The following is a 22,040-nucleotide window of genomic DNA, read 5'->3' as shown; positions in this document are numbered from 1 at the left end:
AGTACAGTAATACACTTAAGCCATTTAAATTGACAGGCAAAAAGATGGTCCCGCCATTCGATCGCCGAAGTTCGAAGATCGTCTATCTTCGATCGCCATTATTACATACCAAAGATAATACTAATTTAAATAAACCATTATAAATTATTTCGTAGCAATCGGAAAGTTATTTTTCAAATTTCAGGAGGATAAACTTGAGGCTTGTCAGACTTCACTCACATAAACATTTACAAAAGTGTTTTAATTCGTTTTTCTAATCATTTATTTCAGTTATTCTTGTATGTTATTACATATTAAGTATTTCTCGATTTTATTCCAGTACTGTTGTATGCATAGTTCAATTTAATGTTAAAGTCTTTGGAGATGATTTCTCTAAGTTTAGATATATTTCTTTTGGTCTCTCATTATAAAAGGGAAAACCCTTTACCTTTCAAAACTAGTCACATCGTAAAACTCAAAACCAAAAGTATTATTATATTAAAACAAAATATCTAATCTATTTTTTGTAGTTTCCGTTTCTTTTGCTGCAATGCAGATATCCTGTCTGTATATCAGTACCTACCTACTTCTATTATACCGAGATACATTCTTTCTAAACATGGTCTGAACTAAATCGTCTTGGATTTTCCCTCTTTAAACAAGTTTATTTCTTAACACCAGTGTCATACTTAGCGTTTCATGCTAGTTGCTATAAGTATCTATAATCAAATAATCTATTATTCATGATTTACATTTACTGAAAACATTCCTATTCTAACAAAGTTTCCGGATTAAAAAAGTTAAAAAATAGTGATGTTCGTGCTGCACTCTAGTCGAGAGAAACTCAATTTATTTTAAGCATGTGGTAGACTTAAATCTAAATTACAGAAACTTGCAAGGTCGAAAATTATTTGTGCGCCATCTTTGACGGTTTACTGGCAACTTTATTGGTAGATTCTCAATTTCTATACTCACTGCAGGCGCCATCGTTGTTCGTTTACTAGCAACTTTATTGGTAGACTTTTAAATTTCTGCACTCGCTGACGCTATTTTTTTCTAGATAAGGAAGTAATCTATGTTAAAACAGTATTAGAGGCAAGCCTGTTGTGTTTTTTCTATAGAAGTGAAAGTGTATGTATTTTTATTGATTTTCTGGATTTACCGGTTAAATACACACGTATTTTCATAACCTTGTAACTTTTACAACATTAATTTAATTTAATTTTGTTTTAATTGTTTTTCCTTAATATTTCTGATGAGGATTAATTTGAACCATGTGATTCCAAAATTCCATAAAATATCACAATTCCAGTCATTCCAAAAATTTTTTGTGTCGAGATTGTAGGCTACCTGACTGGTTTTACCAGCAGTAGGTGAAGTGCGGTGTGAGTGTTTGGGTCAAAATAAATTTGAAGCACTTTGTTTACAAAATTTAATTTTATCTTACATTAGATACACACTAAAATAGTACTTCACCCTTCATTTACTCATAATGAGTACCATTTTACATAAATCGAGAATATTATTCAATAGGCAGTCATTAAAACAACTTAAAAATTTTCAAGATACACGGAAGTTTAGTTTGTCAACTTCTGCAAAAATGAGAATTGTTCAATACAGACTGAAGAAAGGAGGAAAACAGCATCTAGGAGCACAGCTGTCCTCTGGGGGTGATATAATTGATATCAGTGCTGTTGATCATTCCATCCCTAATTCTTTAGTGGAATTTTTGGGTCAAGGGTGTGGAGTCTACGAAAAAGCTAAAAGGTAATTTTTTGCATATTTTTTATTTATAGCATTATTACTGATTTATGAATGAAACCAAAATATTTTCAAGGCTAGATTATATTCGAATATAAAAAACATATCAAAAACAATTCGGTTGTGTAAGAGATAAGCATGTGGGTTTATAATATTTGTTAATTTGATTTTCTAATTCGGATATTTTTCGCGCTAATTTCCAAACCTAAAATTTCCTACATAATTAATAATTTACAATTTACAATAAAAAGTTTGTTTAAAAACTGTATATGGATTAAAAAGCATTTTCAATTTTTTTTTGTTTAGCATTTATCTCATCGCGATTATTATTTTTTATTAGCTTTATTGCATCCCATACTTACTTTCCCACGTTATGTTCCTGGTTTTGGGAGGTTTATAGTATCAAGAAAAAGAATACTAACATGGCTATTTTGTCTTAATTGCTGCCCTAAAAAGTCTAGGTAGTAGTAGTAGTAGCTAGGATGAAACATTTTGGTAGATGTTTTATTCATAGACTATTTAATGGGTCATTTGACCCAACATACAACATGAATCACATATTAAACAATATTACAATATGTGATAACAACTTTAGAAACTTTGCCGCTAATTCTTATCGGTACACAACGCATGGAGGTCAAATTAAGGGTTGCGCCTTAGATTTCTCACGCCTGTCCTAGGCAAGCATTGCAAAAAAATTAATCTATCTACCGATACGAAACTTTGTGTATGAATGCCATACCTACTGTGTCAAATTACCGAAAATGGGGAAACAGTTTCCCGAAAATAAAAAATTGTCTCTGCTCCTGGTACTAATATTTCTGTAGGGCATTAGGTTACAGGTCATTATTTTTTATTACCTATTACCTATCTAATTTATAAATGCCGTACAAAAATGTTTGGTCAATAAAAAATTACTCCCTTGAGAGGTAAGTTTATCTTACCAGTGACACACATGTACCGATAAGAATTGACGGCATAGTTTCTAAAGTTGTTATTACATCTTGTAGTATTGTTTTATAATATATGATTCATGCTTCCATGGGTATTATAATGTAGTGTCGAGCCAATAAACACTTAATATGGTTACTTAAAAATTTCGTAATCTGCGCGACGCTTTTTTTTTTTCATCACTCACGCCATAAACTATTATGAAGTAATAAAATTTTATGACTTGGCTGTGGTTGCTTGCTTAGTTATGATGTTTTAAAGTATAATAACGTAAATGCTTATTATAAATTGCAGATGAGTTGAGTTTGTACCACCAAACGACAAAGAAATCTGTCTATACAAGAAACCCTTAATGTGCGCCGAAACTCATATAGAAACGCCACGAGTGTTTCATTGATGCCTCAGTTTGTCCACGACTGACTGTATTCCGTACAAAACAGAAAAGACATAGGTAGAGCCTTTTTAGCCTTAAAAAAGACTAGGAAAATTTTGATTCTCGATTATATGTCGTGATTTCCAAAGAGATTTTTTTCAAATGAAAAAGACAGAAAAGATTTGATTTCACGTTCAAAGCGTCTATGTATCTATTGATACGTATTTCGACTTAATAAGTCTCATCAGAATAGTTATTCAGAATAGAACGGCTATGAATAACTATTCTGATGAGACTTATTAAGTCGAAATACGTATCAATAGATACATAGACGCTTTGAACGTGAAATCAAATCTTTTCTGTCTTTTTCATTTTATTCGGATCTACTCTGTATGAGTACGAGAAACAAATTCGTTAAGGATTTCTGCTTAAATGAATAGACATGTCGTGGAATGCAAATTTTAGATTCCCCATGTCTCTATTAACATCTTTATCATCGTCTGGCCATGCCTTGCAATTTTTAGAAGGCTCCAGATTAAAGCAGAAATCTGAATTTGTTTCGAAACTATCTTACAGATTTTTTTCACTTTATGGAAAGCTACTTTTTGCTTCTCAATCTTTGTTTCAATACCCAAGTAGCAATATTTTGTGGTCTGTGGTTGTTGGTTAATTGTGTACTGTGACTTGTGCAAATTCGTCTCTACCCTGTGCTTTTTGATGTCTCTTTAAAATACAGTCCCCTGGTGCGTCCCTTTTCCAGAATTACAAATCTTGTTATGAGTAATTATTTTTTTTTTGGCGTTAATAACTGAATAAAAAATATCCAAATGCATAAAAAACTGGTAAGCATCTTTAAACATCACAATTATACATATTTTAAAAATAAAATTTTAATCAAAATATCTGCAAATTATGGCCTCAAATTAGTCAAACAGTCCCCTCAAATTTTGTTTTGATGCGGGATATTTACATCGTGAAACAGAACGCAATCGGTGTAAAGTTTGTTCTATCGTGGAGAAACCGCTATTTTGTTTAGTGCTATAGTACATCCACTAATAATTTTCCAACATAAACATGTCTTATTCTGGTATCAAAGAGACCGCCTTTCAAATCAAGGTTGTCAGACATATTTCCTAAAATTCCTAAGGTTATATTTAAAAAATATTCTCTATTCTCTATTCGTTATTATTCAATTGCTAGTCAACGAACGACACTCTTAAAAAATAATATGAACTTATTCTCAAAAATATATATATAAATTAATTAACTAGGTACTAATATTTACATGGACTCTTCACTAATGAATTAAAGCAACCGTGAACTTTGTATATATTACTTATATTCTAAGTAATTTTCGAATATTGGCAACATTGTAGTCTGGAGAGAATTTGAACGTTCGACGTTGCCCTGTTGGTGAATTTAGCGGTAATACTTTTATAGATATAATGATCGACTTTTAAGAAATCAGACAACTTTTAAGAATCCAAGTTCTCAAAAACGGTTTCAAGAATTGTATTATTTTTTTCCAAATTTCATTGATTTTATACCTTACCTGGAAACATGAAAAATTGCAGATATATTAATAATGGTATTAAGGTTATATTCACTAATTTTAAACTCATGCATTATGGCAACAGCGCGAAGCGCAAAGCCATAAATTCTAATGAACACCTGTTGTCTGGCTATGCGATACCCTAAAATATTTCCTATTGCAGAGGCGGAGGCTTATAAGGTATAGGTAATATAAGTTATAAGTAATATTATATTTTTCTAGGATGGCATTTTTTAAGATGCATCAACTTCTGTGTTATCAATAAATAATGACAATTATGTTAATGACAGCTCTGAATTAAAAAATAAAGATTTGCACGTACAATCCCAAAGAATAGTTTTAAATATGTATGAGTGTTTGAAAAAAGAAAATATTGGGATGGCTGATAATGCAATTGTTTCGAGAATTCATGTATTAAAAAAATCGGGTATAAGACGATATATACAATTATTAAATTAGGCACAGTTACAGATCATTCCTTAAAACGAAAGCGACCAAATAAAAAATTGGGTAGGATTGACACTGCTGCAAAAGACGTTATTCAGCGAACAGTTTACAATTTTACAGCCACACTGACGATTCTTTTCAGTCCTTCTAATTAATTTCTTTACAGCTATCGCGATGCATCTTGAACACTAGTATTCATTATTATACAGTGTGTCGCATTTAAGATGAAGACAACTCTATATATCAGCTACTAAAATACATACAGATTTGACATTTTGCACAGTCATACATGTTGTTAGTGCACATTTTTTTAAGATAGTCATCTGAAATTTAAATTTTAAACGCGGCTTACTGCGAATCCACAAACAGGGTAAATTTTCGATATTTTGCTTCGCGTTAGAGAAATCGGAAAAACTTATTTGGAAAAGTTGTTCCACTTATTGTAAACGCACATACCAAATTTCATGACAAAATTCGCAATTTTAGTTTTTCAGTATTATTTGTAATCTCGATCCTAAATCTACAATTGGCTGTCTAAAGATGCATCTCGGGACAGCCAACTGTCCGTTTTAGAATCCTGACTACAATTGAAGAGCTTATTTCCAAAGTGTCTTACATCCATATAATGAAATCCATGAAATTACAGATTTTCATACAAATTTAACATACAAATTATACAATTTTACAATTTTCATATGCACTTTTAAATGGTAAATAAGAAGTTGTTTTGGTACATATAACTTTATTCTAGACTTGAAGAAATCTATAAAGTTTAAAAAAGAAAATTTAAAAAATCGAAATTTTGGATTTAAGACACTGGAAATAAGCTCTTCAATTAATGAAAAAAGTAAAAGTGCGAATTTTGACATAAAACTTTGTTATGTGGGGTTAAAATAATATTTGGAACATCTTTTCCAAATAACTTTTTCAGATATCTCTAACTCGAAGCAAAATATTGAAGATTCACCCTGTTTGTGCATTAACAGTAGGCCGTGTTTAAAAATTAAATTTCAGTTGACTATCTTAATTGCTGGATAGACAATGTTTTAAAATTTTCTGACAGAATGAGCCATTATTTACAGATAATTGTAAAAAAATATTATGGTTTATGTAAAAACTAAATAATAAGTCCAATATTCTTATAAATCACTAAAATTAACAAGCTTTAATTTGAAAGAATTAATTTGTTATTTATTCGGTGTTGTGAGCCCGCTCCCATTTGAAAAAAAAAACTGATTCTGTCCTTTGAAGAGTCCTATTCAAAAATGCCCCGTTTAAACAAATCGAAGGTTGAAGGGTGCCGGACATTTTTGCCGGAAACAATTCAAATTCAAAAGATCACCTTTTTCTGCTACGGAAAATATTGCTCCGATTTCTCACCAAAATCAATGTTGATACTTTAGTTTAGATACTCTTGAATCTCAAAAATACTCATTTACATATTTTTCAAGCCTCGAAAATGCATATTAGGTATCGCATTTTTCGGATTTTAAATCGCTTATATCTCCAAAACTATTAACTTTTGAGAAAAATGACATAGATCTTATTTAGAGTCACCCAAAAACCTAAAAAATATTTTTTGGAGCACAAAAGGTGATATTTTGAATTTGTTTAAAAAATTGTTTAAACAATTTCTGCCCAAAAATTGAGAAATTTTCCTGAATATAATTATGTAAAAATTAATAAAAATTATATGATTTTTCTTGAAATATGCGTTTGATAACTGATCCCTTTTCTTAATTTCCACGCCAATGGTCGGCATCGACATCAAAGAACCTCAAAAGCCGACGCTTGGCAAATTGACAATGGAAAAAGTATACTACTAAGTCTGCTGGTGAACCTCGCGTCTCATCTGTTAGTGAAAACAGTCCCCTGGTAAGCTTTTTTACTATTTTAAGAGTTTTAATAACGAAAATTTGTTTAATATAATTGATTATCTAGTATGTAGCCACAGCTGTTTCTTTAATCTGATATGTTTAAATAATTTTGTTTTATTAAGTATTTACGTAAAAATAACAGTCCCTTGGTTACCGGTTCCCTGCCGTTCCATAGGGGACTGCACTAATTTTTACATAAATACGTAATAAAATAAAAGAATTTAAGCATATCAGACTAAAGAAATAACTGTGGCCGCATACTAGATAATCAGTTATTTTAAACAAATTTTTGCTATTAAATCTCTGAAAATAGTAAAAAAAAAAGCTTACCGGAGGGTTCACTAACAGACGGAGTAGTAACAATAAACAAAATAGCGGTTGCCACTTAGCTCCACAACAGATTTCCTATATATATGTACTGACTTTTGAGAAATAATTTAAAGTTTTTTCTCGAAGTACAATGTTAACACGTGTTGTGATAATTAATTAGCAGATTAATGTTTTTTGTTTTTTATGTTTTATTATGACTGACTTTAGTGACATAAAATTAGAGCCATAAAGATACTGTCAAATTAAACTTAACAAAAATAATTGTTTTTGTCCATAAAAACATTCCCCTGGAAGGCTAAAACAGTTCCCTGTCCCAGATTTTCATAAAATTATCCATAACTCAAAAACCAAGATAAATATGTGTGGGTTTTTACAGATGTATATTTAATTTTTTATTGTCCTTCATTTTATTAACAAACATTCTCAACATTTAATAAAATTTGCTTAAGGAAAGTTTTGCATAGAAAATTTCCAAATAATAGGGAAACGCCCATATATCGTATTTAACGACTCTTCATCTTTGGAAGAGGACTATCGTATTATCGTATTGCATAGTGAATCTCTCGAACATAAAGTGTGTTTTTTTATTTGTTTATTTTTTATTCTTTCTATATAATCCGTTATGTAGTATTTTGAAAAAAACTTTAGACGTCCCCTTGTCAGATTCGATACTTTTTATAAAGCTTAGGTATTAATTGGTGGTCCGGTATCGTCTTTTGTTTGCTGTATGGTGGTGATTCTTCTGTTATTTGCCAATGTTCTGTGCCAATTATAGGATTCCCCCGAGCGTTTATTAAACATCACTGCTTTTTGGTTTGTATAACCCTGCTGTTATTATGAAGGTTGTTGTCACATATTTTATGCATATTAGACATTTCTAATAATACTGAGTCAATTACCAGATTCCCTAAACTTCTATTAAATATCCCGACTATTATGGTTTGTAAAACTGCTTCCTAGATCTTCTTGTGAAGGTGATGTCTATGTTCTGGTCTCTCGATTTGTTCACATTGTTGTTCCATCCGTCTGTGTTAAGCTTCTCTGATTGATTCTGTATTTCTTACTAACCAGTAATGTAACTATTATAAAAAAGATTATAGTGAGATCGGCAAGAAGAAAACTTACAAGAATCGAAAATCGTGCAGAATAGTGGAGAACGATTACCACGGCACTGGATAGTTCAAAATTGAGAAAGATCGATAATTAAAGGTTATATTCCACATTTTACATAATAATAGCAAATTTGTTTTTTAATGTGAACATCTGTTTGTTTCTCATGTTGTCTTATTCCAATGTTAATAATTATTTAATATATTAAAAAATACAGTATTAAAAAAGTATAATTAAGTGGTTCCGAATTATTAGGTGATTATTGTTACCTTGGAGTGTTCATTCATTTGTTTTAATAAATTATTTACATAATGTTTACTGGGAAGAACAAAACTATTTGTATTTATTAGTAACATTATTAAGCATGCTCTCAATTTTGTCTCTGACCTTCTGATATCATATAATATAAGCTTGTTGATAAAATTCAATATCCGGTTAATTTTGCAGGGCAGTGTAGTTTAAATGATTTGAAACATTAGAAAAGCATAAATTTTCGATAAAAAAAAAGATTGTGCTGTAACTTGGGTAGCTTATTATTTGTTTGTCTCAATGTAAATACCCGATATGATTACACGAATGCGCTAAATTAGGTCAGTTTAGTCATAAATTAGGAAAATACATTATTCTTAGAACAAATTAACACCTTTAATTAACATATAATAGGTAGAGTTTCGTCTGAAGAATTAAGTCTGTTGACTATACTATAAAATGATAAAAAAATTTAATGGTATACCAAGTTTTGGCACAATGTAAAACAGAAAATAAAATCTGTTAACAAAAAATGGTATTGGTATTATCACATACCGTGCTTTAAAGGTTAACTTGTTTTTGTTTTGATCTATAGGTTTTGTTTTACTTAGTTGTGTTTCGTATCATAGCAAACAGTAGACACGTAGACAGTATTATATCTTCAATAAATTTGAATCGACAGTAATTTTTCGATTTATCCGATGAACTCAAACGTAACCCAAAAGGTAAAATTATTCTTCAGTTTTTTTTTTTTAATTTTTTATACAGTGTGGAAACCACTTATGGAATAAAATTGTTTGTGTTCTTATTTTAGAAAGTAATAAAAAACGTTGAGATACCTGAACTTTTAAATTTAAATGTGCGCTTTTTAAACATAAATTTTAATGTACAGGGTGATCCACGCAAGTCTGGCATAGTCCATAGTCTGTATTTTGAATGAAACACCCTGTATATTTTTGTTTTTAAAAGCTCCTTAACAACCTGATATCAACGAACTATATCATGTAAGGTCTATTATGAATAATACATGGTGAAAGTTTGAAATTAAGTATAATTTTCTTCAAGACAATTAATTCATAGAATACCCGAGGTAATTGATTGGATTACATTAAAATAAATGCTCAAAATGTTTTTCACCTTGTTGTTGGCAATAACACAGTCTCCTATAAAACTCGTCCCGAACTTTGTTTGAGGTGAAATATTCCGTATTTCTGTAGTTATCCTTTCTTTGAGGTCTTCAATGCTAGTTAGTTGTGTTCCATATACTTTGTTCTTGAGATAACCCCACAGAAAAAAATCCAAAGGCGTAAGATCTGGCGACCTAGCTGGCCACTCGATAGTACCCCTTCGTCCAATCCATTTATTGAAGAAGATTTCATTCAAGTAATTTCTCACCATTAAAGCATAATAGGGTGTTGCACCGTCCTGCTGGAACCAGACAGTTTCATGCGGTAGGGTCGGATCTATTGGATTGGGGTATAAGTTAGCCAACTGAGGAAGAACATCGTCTCTTAGCATGCTTAAATGTTTTCCGCTGTCAAATTACCATCTACAAATATAGGACCAATAATATAATCTCCTATAATACCTGCCCTAACATTAAACTTTTGAGGATACTGAGTGTGTGTCTCACGCATCCAATGAGGATTCTCCGCTGACCAATATCTACAGTTTTGTCGGTTTACCTCTCCGTTGATTCATCAAAAAAAAGAATTGTGCCAAGAGCTATTTCATTTTGTCCATCATTATTTCGCAGAAATCCATTCTACGATCTGGATCGTCTTCTGTTAGCTCCTGCACAAAAGTCAATTTATATGGATGAAGTTTTTCTTCATGGAGACACCTTAGGACATTTGTGTGACTCACATTATTTTGACGTGCAATTTTGATGTGCAAGTTGGATTCTCTGCGAAATATCCACTTTCACCTCATCTTCAATGAAGTTCGGTTTTCTTTTTAATGAAATTCCACAAGGAAAATAATTCCTGTAGCTGGCTGTATACCACGTATAACAAAAGAGGTTAGTCTTTGTATGTGGGTATATTTTATTTTATAAAAACCCTTAAAAGGGCAACATTACAAGCACGAACGTTTTCGGAACAACTGTTCCATCATCAGGTTAAAATGCCTAAAATAAGTATAAACCATTTAGTTACAACAAACGTGGTTTAAAATTTTGACTAAGGTTAAAAACAATAAAATGGTTATACTTACAGGTTAACATGCCTGAGCCACCAAAATATTTGGGTAAAAACCCTTTAAATTGAAAAATGTTACCGAAGAATGTACATGATGTTTATAATACTATATGATGTTTAAACATCATATAGTATTATAAACATCATGTACATTCTTCGGTAACATTTTTCAATTTAAAGGGTTTTTACCCAAATATTTTGGTGGCTCAGGCATGTTAACCTGTAAGTATAACCATTTTATTGTTTTTAACCTTAGTCAAAATTTTAAACCACGTTTGTTGTAACTAAATGGTTTATACTTATTTTAGGCATTTTAACCTGATGATGGAACAGTTGTTCCGAAAACGTTCGTGCTTGTAATGTTGCCCTTTTAAGGGTTTTTATAAAATAAAATATACCCACATACAAAGACTAACCTTTTTAATGGTTTGACATGTCCAAGTTCTCTGAATTGTGCATAAATTTTAGACACACTACCTTGTACAATATTAGACAACTGAGGATACCTCTGATTAAATAAGTTTGCTACTTCAACTTGACTTCTACAATTCTCCCCGTAACCGATCATCATTAAAATCTCAATTCGGTGGGTCTTAGTTAAATATTTCATTTTTATTTCTGCAAGAAATTAGCTTTTAATTAAGAATTTATTATTTTAATGTAAAATGTCAACACACCAACAACTGATTGATAACAATCCGCATTATTTGCCGATTTAGTTTAATTAGAAGAGTATCTAGGCAGTTTTTACTTATTCATGACAAAAAATGTTAACACGGTTACTAAACAGAAATTTTCCCCAATATACTGACACTGAGAGTAGAAGTGTATTGTCTGTATTTAGCTAATTTAAAATAATATCATAACACGCGATACATTATTAATTTCAAAATTTCACCTTGTAATATTTATTATAGACCCTACATGATATAGTTCGTTGAAATCGGGTTGTTAAGAATCTTTTAAAAACATAAAAATCTACAGGGTGTTTCATTAAAAATAAGGATTAATCACTATGCCAGACTTGCATCACCCTGTACATTTAAATTTATGTTTAAAAAGCGCACATTTAAATTTAAAAGTTAACGTGTTCCAGAGTTTTTTATTATTTTCTATAATAAGGACACAAACAATTTTATTCCGTAAGTGGTTTTCACAGTGTATATAATTTTGGATATAAACGTATAAACCAAAAATCGCAAGTTTCAAGTTTCAGCTCAGAAGCCATTTTGAAAATACTGATTTTAAAATTAAACAAAGACTGATTTTTTTAAACTATTTTTATTCGAACGAAAAATTTAGTTACCGATCTGAAGGTCCTGTTTAAATTGTAACGCCTACCAAACTTGGTGAAATTTCAAATTGTTAGATCGAAAAGAATACAAAGAGTATCAATAAATAAATAAAATAAATAAATAAATAATAGCTTTACCCAACAGTTTCCCATTTCTAGGGTAAAAATTTAAGATACATATTTAATTAGTATACAATCATTAGTAGGTGATACAAAAATATCAAGTAAAAAAATAAGTGCAAAAAATAAGTAGGTGAAAAACAAAATAAAGAGTGAGAACAATATAATTAAACAAATCACTACGCATATAAGAAATAAAAAAAAATACACAAAAAAAATTAACATTCTAATGTACTCCATAAACCAGTGCGGTATCAACCAGATGATTAATTGAGCATGAGAAAATATCACAATGGTTGCATATTTTGTTATAATTATTGCACATAATATAAATGGGTGACTTCAGTAACATATTTGTTCTCGCACGTGGACAAGTAAACACGATAGTTGACCTGGAAGTAATTCTTGGCACATTAAATCTAATTTGATCTAATATATCACTGCAGTCAATACAGTTGTGTAACAACTTATATAAAAATGAAACGGAAAATATAATTCTTCTTAACTCTAAACTTACAATATTAAACCTGTTACATAACAAATCGTAATCATAACCATGGACAGGATATACTCCATCAACTGTCATCGAATGCCATAGTCTGTGGACTAGTACGCATTTCGATACGCATCGCCCCGCCTCGAATTTTCCCATTGGCTCTTGACCTGGAAATCCCTATTTATCGCTTGAACAGCGCATATAAATATTGGCGATTTTCAGGTCAGCAAGTCAATCCCTCACGGGCTCTCCGGGAGCTTAGTGCTCTCGGGGCTCTGCTTCCTGCAATTATTTTCCATACTCTGTGGCTGAGAATTGTTTCAACTTAACTTGGTGTTTTTGTTTCGACGAAGAAATTGTCATATAAGAAATATCTTGCCTTTTTCAAGGCAAGACACCGAAGATAAATATTTTCCAAGTCCATAACCCGAAAATGGACTTAAGTAGAGGAGCTCTCGACAGTATATTCGAAGCCCTCTACAGAGCACCCGGGGATATCAGAAGGTGGTTAGACCCTTAATTGTTCCCCCGAGGTGACACAACCTTAAAAGCTAAATATTTTAAAAGTTTCAGTTGTACCTTTCTGTTGCATATAACATTTATAAATGGGATACCAAATTAAGCTACAATATTCTAGTTTTGTTCGCACCAGCGATAGATACAGCAGTTTAATCGGTCTTATATCGCTAAAATGTCTACAGTTTCTGATGATAAAACCGTACATTTTCATAGCATCGGATACTTTCTGCTCAATATGGTTGTTAAAGGTTAATTTTGAATCAAATATAACTCCTAAATCTTTAATGCTATTACATTTTTCAAGATCTGACCCCTGAATTACATAATTAAAATCAACCTTATTTTCCGTTCTAGAGTAACTTACTATTTTACACTTAATGACATTAAGAAAAAGTTTGTTTTTTACACACCAAGTATCTATATAATTTAGATTGTTCTGTAAATCTATACAGTTAGCAATTGTTTTAATTTTACAGTATATTTTAAGATCATCCGCAAAAATTTTCTGTAATTGATATCTAAAAATAAATCATTGATATATAATAGGAACAACAATGGACCTAAATTTGATCCCTGTGGAACACCGGCTGTAGTAAAGATTAATTCTGATATGAAACCATTATAGGATACAAATTGATTCCTACCTATTAAATAGCTTTCAAGTAACTTTAAAATGTTTCCAGCAAATCCCAAATTTGATAATTTAAAGAGGAGGTATTTGTGATCAACCTTATCAAACGCTTTAGAAAAATCAGTATATATCACATCTACTTGACCTTGTACATCCAAAACATCTGATATTGTTCTGAAGCTATTTTCTTGTATAGTGATTAATTCAAAACATCTGACATATATTGAGTTATTACAGCTAAGTTTGATACAGTAGAACGTTTATCTATAAAGCCATTAATTACACAACTTCAGCTATAAATTTCACCCAATGCCGCCTTCGTGGAAGCATTTCCAGTGACGTGAGGTCCTTTCGGAGTTTCGGCGGTGAGATTCGGCGTTTTTTAGGCAATTACAAATGCCTCATATTTGTTGCCAAAACTCAAAATCGAAATTTTATGTTATAGGTTTTGCAGAGTCTCTATTGTCTCTAACAATATACGGTGACTTTGGTCAATAGGGCACTCTGATCAATAGATATCGAATTTTTACCGTCGAGTTGTTTCAAATTTTATTAAAAAAATTGATTTCGCGCTTGTAACTGATTCAAAATTTCAGTAAAATGCTCTGCAAAATTCAGTAAATGTAAAAAAACAATAAAAATCTGGAAAGTATAAATTTAATCTAAATTGTATTTTTAACCGGATTTCAAGAAAAACGTTAAAGTCAAGGACCTATTTTTTTTTTGTTATTGAGTACTTTAAATGTCTATGATCATGTTTTAAATCAGAAATAAATTTAATGTTGATGTTGATGTTTGAAATTTTTATTATATTTTTTAATGGTAAATACGTCATATAAAAACCATATAATACGCGGTCGGAACACCAGATCATTTAAAATATTTTTACGTACTTTTCTATATATGGAATAGATATGAACGCCGATAGAATCCAAATATATTCTAAATTGGTGGATAATGATGATGACGTGATAGCTTAAATTTTTTAAAACGAGCATGTATAAAAAGAAGATTGGTTTTAAATATGTACATTATTTATTAATAACGTTTGTTAACCTTGACTTACCAATAATTGTTCATGGACAACATTCATTTTAGTTTGTAGTTGTGTATATTTAGCATTTAACATTTATTTATATTCAACCAATCCATTTCAACAGCTATCCAGTTCATTTTATTTTTAAATATGTTTACACTATAAGTATATGTTCACATTATTAGGTATATCCTATAATAATAATTATTAATATGCATAATACTAATATTTTTCAAATACATAATAAATAAAGGTTAGATAACAGCAGAAACATTATAGCTCAGTCATTTGGTCAAAAAAAGGGGGTTACCTGGAAAGATTTCCGGGAGTTTTTAAAATTGGTAAGATTACAGATTTAGATGTGTACTTTCCGAATTTTCAGTTTTTTTTTTTAAGTTTTTTTTACAATATCTGCTTTCCGACGCATTCTACGAGAAAAACATTTATATAAACTAGAGAAAATTTTCTGCAATTTTTTATCTAAAATCAATAGTTTTGGCGTACTATCGCCACAAAATATTCATTTAAACCCCCACGTTTTTCATATATTTCTCTAAAATATTCTATTGCCGCAGATGCGATTATATCACCAAAATTTATGTCTTCAGAATATTGCTTTTAAATGCCTTCGCAATTGAAAAGCGATAATGGCAGCAACATTCTGGATACAATGTAAGTCATCAACGAAGGGCACTTTACCACCATCCAACCATTTTCATCTATTTGACAAGCAATAACTACATCACGTACGTTCGATAGAAATAAAAATTCACTGTCATAACCGTATTCGACGGATATCCTGAAGATGTAGCAAATCGTAGTACCAAATATGCGGAGTGATTCCGACCCGACGATCACGAATAACTGCTCCATTATACATACTTGTTGACGAAACAATGATTCCAACTGTCTCACACGATAAATTTCGGGGGAATAACGCGAACAAGGACCGCCTCATTAGAATGTTGAAGACAAAATTTGAAGCTGAGAATTTAATGGTCTCACAAACTTCGGAAGATGCGGATACGCTAAACAACAATACAGCAAAAGGATGTTTCACCTGTATTCGATACCGTAATAGTAGACGGCGAAGATATAGATTTTTTTATTTTTTTGACAGCTCTATGTACGCGTTTAAACGTGAATTTTCTCAAATCAGGAAAAGTAAAAATTGCTCAACAAATATATTCCACTAAAAGTATCATAGATAAAACAGCTGCAGATCATATTTTATTTTTGGATACTTTCAGTGGCTGTGATACAACATCTGCACTCTTTTATCAAGGAAAAGTGAAATTCATTCAGAGATCATTGTTAAAGCAGGGGAACGCTTCCTTGTTGAATTATACGGTTACAGTGATGTTAAAAGTAAGAAAAGCATATCTTTAAGCGAATACAGATATGCTTGCTTTACAAAACCAGCCTATAAAAGTAAATTTAATATTTCGTCACTACGACCAACAGAAGCAGCAGCACGACAACATTCGATCCGAACCTATTACCAGGTTCAGCAGTGGTACGAGAATGATCAAAATGCAGAATAGTGGGGATGGAACAAAAACCAAAATGGGCTAATTCGTGTTTTGATACGACTTGTTATCCGTAGTATTTGTCGGTAAATCCACATCTCAAAGGCTTTAAGGTTTAAAGTAATATCTCTATTAATGAAAATTTTCTTTTATAGAAGGCATCTCTGTCTTTTTCAATGCGTATTCTTATTTCTTTGCTTATATCCCAGTTTTCGTTAACATAGGTACATTAAATAACGTTAACTAACCAAATAGGTGATATTATGGATTCTTTCTAACTCTATTCCATACGCTCTGATGGGCATTGTTGTAACTCTGTTTTGCTGACAACCATAAGTTTTGTCTTAGAAGTGTTAAGCTTTAGCCCATATTCAACACATGTTTCGGTCACCCTGTTTATAAGTCGTTGCAACTCTTTTTCATCAAATGCAATCAGCACCTTGTCGTCGAGATATCTGAGATTGTTGAAATTAATACCTAATATATACTAATATACCACCGTGTAACTCTACGTGGTATTTCCATTGCTTCCATCGTATTCTGACCAGTTCGTAGGTTTGCACAATTGATGCCAATACAAATTTTTGATAATACGGAGGTTTTGGTCATCAATTCCCATCTGTTTCAAGACACCTATCAGTTTGTCCTGGGTAACCCGCTCAAAGGCCCTTTAGAAGTCGATAAAACATATATAAACTGGTTGTTCTATATCCCTACATCTTTGAACCAAGATCTACAAACTGAATAGTGGTTCTCTGGTTACAAGGATGTTTTTGAAACCACACTGTGTTTTACTTAGTTATTCTTCTATTTTGTTGTAAATTCTCGAATGCAGTATTCTTAAGTAAATCTTCAGTACATGGTTCATTAGACTGATAGTGCGATGATCGCTACATTGTTGAGCGTTTATTTTTTTCGGTATCATTAGAGATAGGGCAAACACTTCAGAGTTCGGCGCAGTAGACGAAATTTGGTTTACAATAGAACCTTTCTGCCTTTACGTGAATTTTGATTCCGCCTTCGCGCAGCTCCATGGTCAGGAGTATTTGCACTATCTTTACAAATGTTGACAGTAGCCAGTCTGTTGGTATATGCTCTGTTTCGTATATTTTATTGAAGAGGTTTAAAAAAGAATTCTTGCCTTTGTCGTCGAGTAGTTTGATTATTTCGCTTCGAATTTCATTTGATCCGGTTGCTTTCGTATTCTTTGATAGTTGTATAGCTCTTCCCATTTAATCGAAGATTATGTTTGAACCAGTCAATATATTTTCGATTTGTATTTCTGTTCTTTCGTCATCAAACAGTTCTTCAAATATATCGTATGTTCCCTCCACCTCTCCAGTTTGTCTTGTTCATTGACTATGATGTTTCCTTGTTTATTAAGTAACTATTTGAAATTGACCTACATGGTCCAGTTATTTCTGCACCTTTTTATTAAACGTGTCATTTTTTTTCTGCAGTTCTTCTATTTCAATACATTTGCTGCTGTAATACATTAGTAAACTCTGTTATAACCAAAAGTAGTGAAAAAAGAAAAATAATTTCTAGAATAAATTCAAATTACGGGTAACCCTATTTTATGCTCGAGGGTGTATCCTATATATTTTATTATGATTTGTATTTTGTCATATTTTGTCCTTGAATAAACTTTGGCACGTTACTTAATTATAATCAATTTAGTTTTATTATTTTCGAATATTTATTTTGCAAGGACGCTAACGATTATATTATCAAAATGACGTAAACGGATTGAACCGTTGCCAACGGTAAATATTTTTTAACTGGAATGAACAAGACGAAAATGTGTTTCTCTTGTTTATCAAAGATGAAATAAAAGGTTTGTATCTCATAGATAATGGATATAATTTATTATTTTATTGGACTTACATGGTAAATAAATGTACCTATGTCTCTAACTAAATATTTTTATTTGAAACAAATTTTTATCTCAGAAACAGAAGTAGGAGTTTATTTTTAGATAATATAACATGTAACAGATAAGGTGGCATTGTGATATTATTTGTCAATAAGCTAAAACATGAAAAATATTAATCATGTATCGCTTAGAGAAGCAGCAAAAACTTTGGTAGAGTTCGAGTTGTCATAAATGAAAGTTGGTTTACATAGTTTTAATATAGTTGTCTGTGTGTGTGAGAGAGAGAGAGATGGCATTAGACAAAAAATCTTTTTGCCACAGAAAATTGTTATAAGGATGTTTAAATTTTTATTTTAGAATCGTTTATAAACTTGATTAGAATATTATATATAGATTTGTCAGAATAAGATAACAGATTGCTGATGTTAACTGGTAGGCTAATATTGAGATCAATTAAATCTATATATAGGCTTCGAGTCTGTTCCCTATGATTAGAACAATCGAAAAATAAGTGGTTCAAATCTCCGACAGTTTTATCATCACAAGGACAGAAAGGGGTTTCATAGATTCCAATCCTATGTAGATGCTCTGGAAAGAGGCCATGGTTAAGTTTTAACCGGATTATTAACGAAGAATGTACTTTATTATAGTTAAAATTAAAATGGGGAATATTTTTTGGTAAGCATGGATGAATAGAAAAGTAATGGTTTCTTGAAGTCTTCTGAACCTCTTTATATTTTGACATCCATCTTTCCCTGCCAATACTCCTGATAATAGAAAAAAGATCTTTAAAGTAGTAAAAATTTGTAATTTCTGATATCTTAGATGTATTTTTTGCCATACCATCCACTAATTCGTTTCCAATCATGTAATAATTTTTTGATTTCAAGTATAATGGAGTTTTGAAAACTATCCAATGGATGGTTACGAATAGCTTGTAATACTGCCTGAGAATCTGATACCATTACGATGTTCTCACAATAATTAGTGACACACCAAGTTAGTGCTTTCAGTATAGCAGCAGTCTCGGCTGAAAAAATAGAACAACATTCAGGAATTCGATATTTCTCAACATAATTGTTGTTTGAAACAAAAAAAGCGAAACCAGTACTTTCAACAGTTTTTGAACCACCTGTATAAATTATTGTTAAATCTTCCCCTAATTTGCTTAGTATGGATTTGAATATCATATTAGTTAAAATTGGCAAGTCTGAATAAGAGGGCATTATAATGGTTGGTTTGTCTATCAGAACTTCAAAGTCTTGTATGTAAAAAGGAAATTTTGGTAGCTGTAATATATAAGATTGAAATGAATTCGTATCGATAAAAGATTCTGCAAGAGGAGGAGAATTTTTTATTCTCCAATAAGAATTTGTTAAATTTTCTGTCAAAAGTAAACCTATTTTGTGAACCATAGTTGTATTAAACGATCTGTATGTTATTAGACGTTTGTTGGCTAACATTTGCCTACGTATGTGTGAAGGTGGTTCCTGGGCTTCTGCTAGAACTGCTTGGTTTGGTGAAGACATCATAGCTCCTAGACAAATTTTTATTGATTTAAATTGTATTCTGTCAAGAGGTAATAGATTTGTTTTGCATGTTGAACCGTAAAGAACACAACCGTAATCCAGAATGGATCGTATGTAGGATCTATAAAACATTAAAGATATATTTTGATCTGCACCCCATCTTTTTTTAGAAACGAAACGCAGAAGGTTAATTCCACGCTCGCACTTTTGTTTTACGTACTTTATATGGCTGGACCACACGAGTTTTTTATCTAGGATCATGCCTAGATACTTATACTCTTCTGCTAAGGGGAAATTATAATCACCTATCTGGCATTTGCCTGTGACTTTTTGTCTACGTCTAGTGAAACATACAATCGAAGATTTTTCTTGTGATATACTAAAACCCATTTGTTTCACCCACTTATCTATATTACTAAAGCTAAGTTTTAGATTCAACGTACAATCTTCATAGGATTTATGGCTGGTATATAAACATATATCGTCTGCATATTGAATTATTTTGCATTTTTCATCCATCAAACCATGCAGATCTGCAGTATAAACATTAAATAATAAAGGACTCAGAATTGAGCCTTGTGGGAGACCGTTATATAATATTCTTGGAAATATGGTTGTCTGTCTTTCATTATATACAATGCTTAGCTCCGGATATAGACATAGACCAATAAATGGTAACAGCAATGGTTTATTAAATTTGGTGTTTTTGGTAAAACAGTTTGCTGAATTTGTTTCGTTGTCACCATTTTAGTACCATCTGACCTTCTAGCGCTACTACTATCAGATGCATCATTTTTAAAATTTTAATCACCCTATGTACTTGGTCCGTCCATTCTGTTTTTTGCATATTTATTAATAATCTCCACTTTGTATTTTTGGTTCGTTTGTTTAAACCTGTTTCTTCTCGATCGTTCTAAGAATTATAAAATTTATTTAAGTGGTATTTTGTATTTCGTTCATTTTGAAATACATATCTTATCTTTCTACTTCAAGTTCCTACTTATATCGAAGGTTGGAAATCATCATGACTATGTAGATCTTGCTGGCCGTCGCTGTCTTCCCACATTTGACTTTCTTCGAATTTTGCCTTGCATAATGATTTGTAATAATAAGGAGTATTTTTGTCCTTCATCACAAGTCCCAAGTACTTAAGTTTTTGTTATTTCTACTTCATTTCTTATTCTTTTAGTTACTTCCATGTTTGACTTTGAATCCTAGGTATTCATAGGATTCCTCTGTAATTTTGGAGGTTAACCCCCCCCCCTCCAGGGCATATAAAGTAAAAAATATATAAAGAATAGTAGGAAAATGTAACTTGTCTTTCTCATACAATACAAAAAATCCAAAACGCTAATTGAATAATTAAATTACCACTTTAAATATGTAGAACACAGTAATTATTGTATAAATACACAATAATTAATACACAATAATTAATAATATTTTTCATTATATTTAGATATAGATACCTAATATTAGGCTTGTGAAAAAGTAGACAGAACGAGTCTGTTGCGAGTATGCGCCTACAGGACTGTATCTGCGGCGGCCTTGTGGACTATCATGGGTTGTGTTCCTCTGCATGTGTTAGCAGTAGAAAACAGACATCTCTATGAGAGAAGAGAGCATTTGACAACAGCTATAAAAAAAAGAAAAAAGGGAAAGATCAATGGAAAATGGCAAGAAGAGTGGAACAACAAGGAAGATGTTGCCCAATGGACCAAGATGCTGATCCCGAGCCTAAGGGACTGAGTAGATTGTCTGTTTTAGGGCGTATCTTCATAGGTTCAGAAAGACAGATACAGATAAATGCCTATACTGCGAATATTCCGATATTGTAACTCACACAATGCTGGAGTGTAATAGATGTACGGTGGAGAGAAACAGAATGTATAAAGAAATAGGTATGAACCCTATGACTGTAAGAGAGATGATCGTGAAGATGACGGGAAGTACGGAGGGATGGAATAGTGTTCACAATTACATCCGAGCAGTCATTAAAAAGAAAGAAAAAGAAGAGAAACACTAACCGGGTCAACGACAGAGATAAGATCTAATTACTATTTTAATGGAAATAAGCCGCAAATGAAGGTTAAAATAAGTTTATTGACGTTTGAATTTTTGATCTTTGATCTTACACTGATAACTTGTTTATACTCAACAATTAATAGAAAAAAGAATAGCGG

The 22,040-nt window shown here is 31.5% G+C and overlaps 1 protein-coding gene across 3 annotated transcripts in view; it reads left to right on the top strand.

Annotated features, from left to right (window-relative positions):
- The first annotated feature begins 975 nt into the window (after window positions 1-975).
- Window positions 976-22,040, top strand: part of LOC140434521 (oxaloacetate tautomerase FAHD2B, mitochondrial) — a 33,624-nt gene continuing 12,559 nt past the window's right edge. The window contains exons 1-2 of one of the 3 annotated variants that reach the window (XM_072522854.1): window positions 976-1,110; window positions 1,545-1,746. In XM_072522854.1, the coding sequence (XP_072378955.1) occupies window positions 1,580-1,746 (167 nt within the window). In that variant the 5' untranslated portion in view covers window positions 976-1,110; window positions 1,545-1,579. The other 2 variants (XM_072522852.1, XM_072522853.1) reach the window with 2 other exon arrangements.

The sequence above is a fragment of the Diabrotica undecimpunctata genome, chromosome 2 (genome assembly GCF_040954645.1).
Source record: "Diabrotica undecimpunctata isolate CICGRU chromosome 2, icDiaUnde3, whole genome shotgun sequence".
Lineage (NCBI taxonomy): Eukaryota > Metazoa > Arthropoda > Insecta > Coleoptera > Chrysomelidae > Diabrotica > Diabrotica undecimpunctata.
Note: the sequence above shows the minus strand (reverse complement) of the source record. Positions and strands in the feature narration are given on the sequence as shown.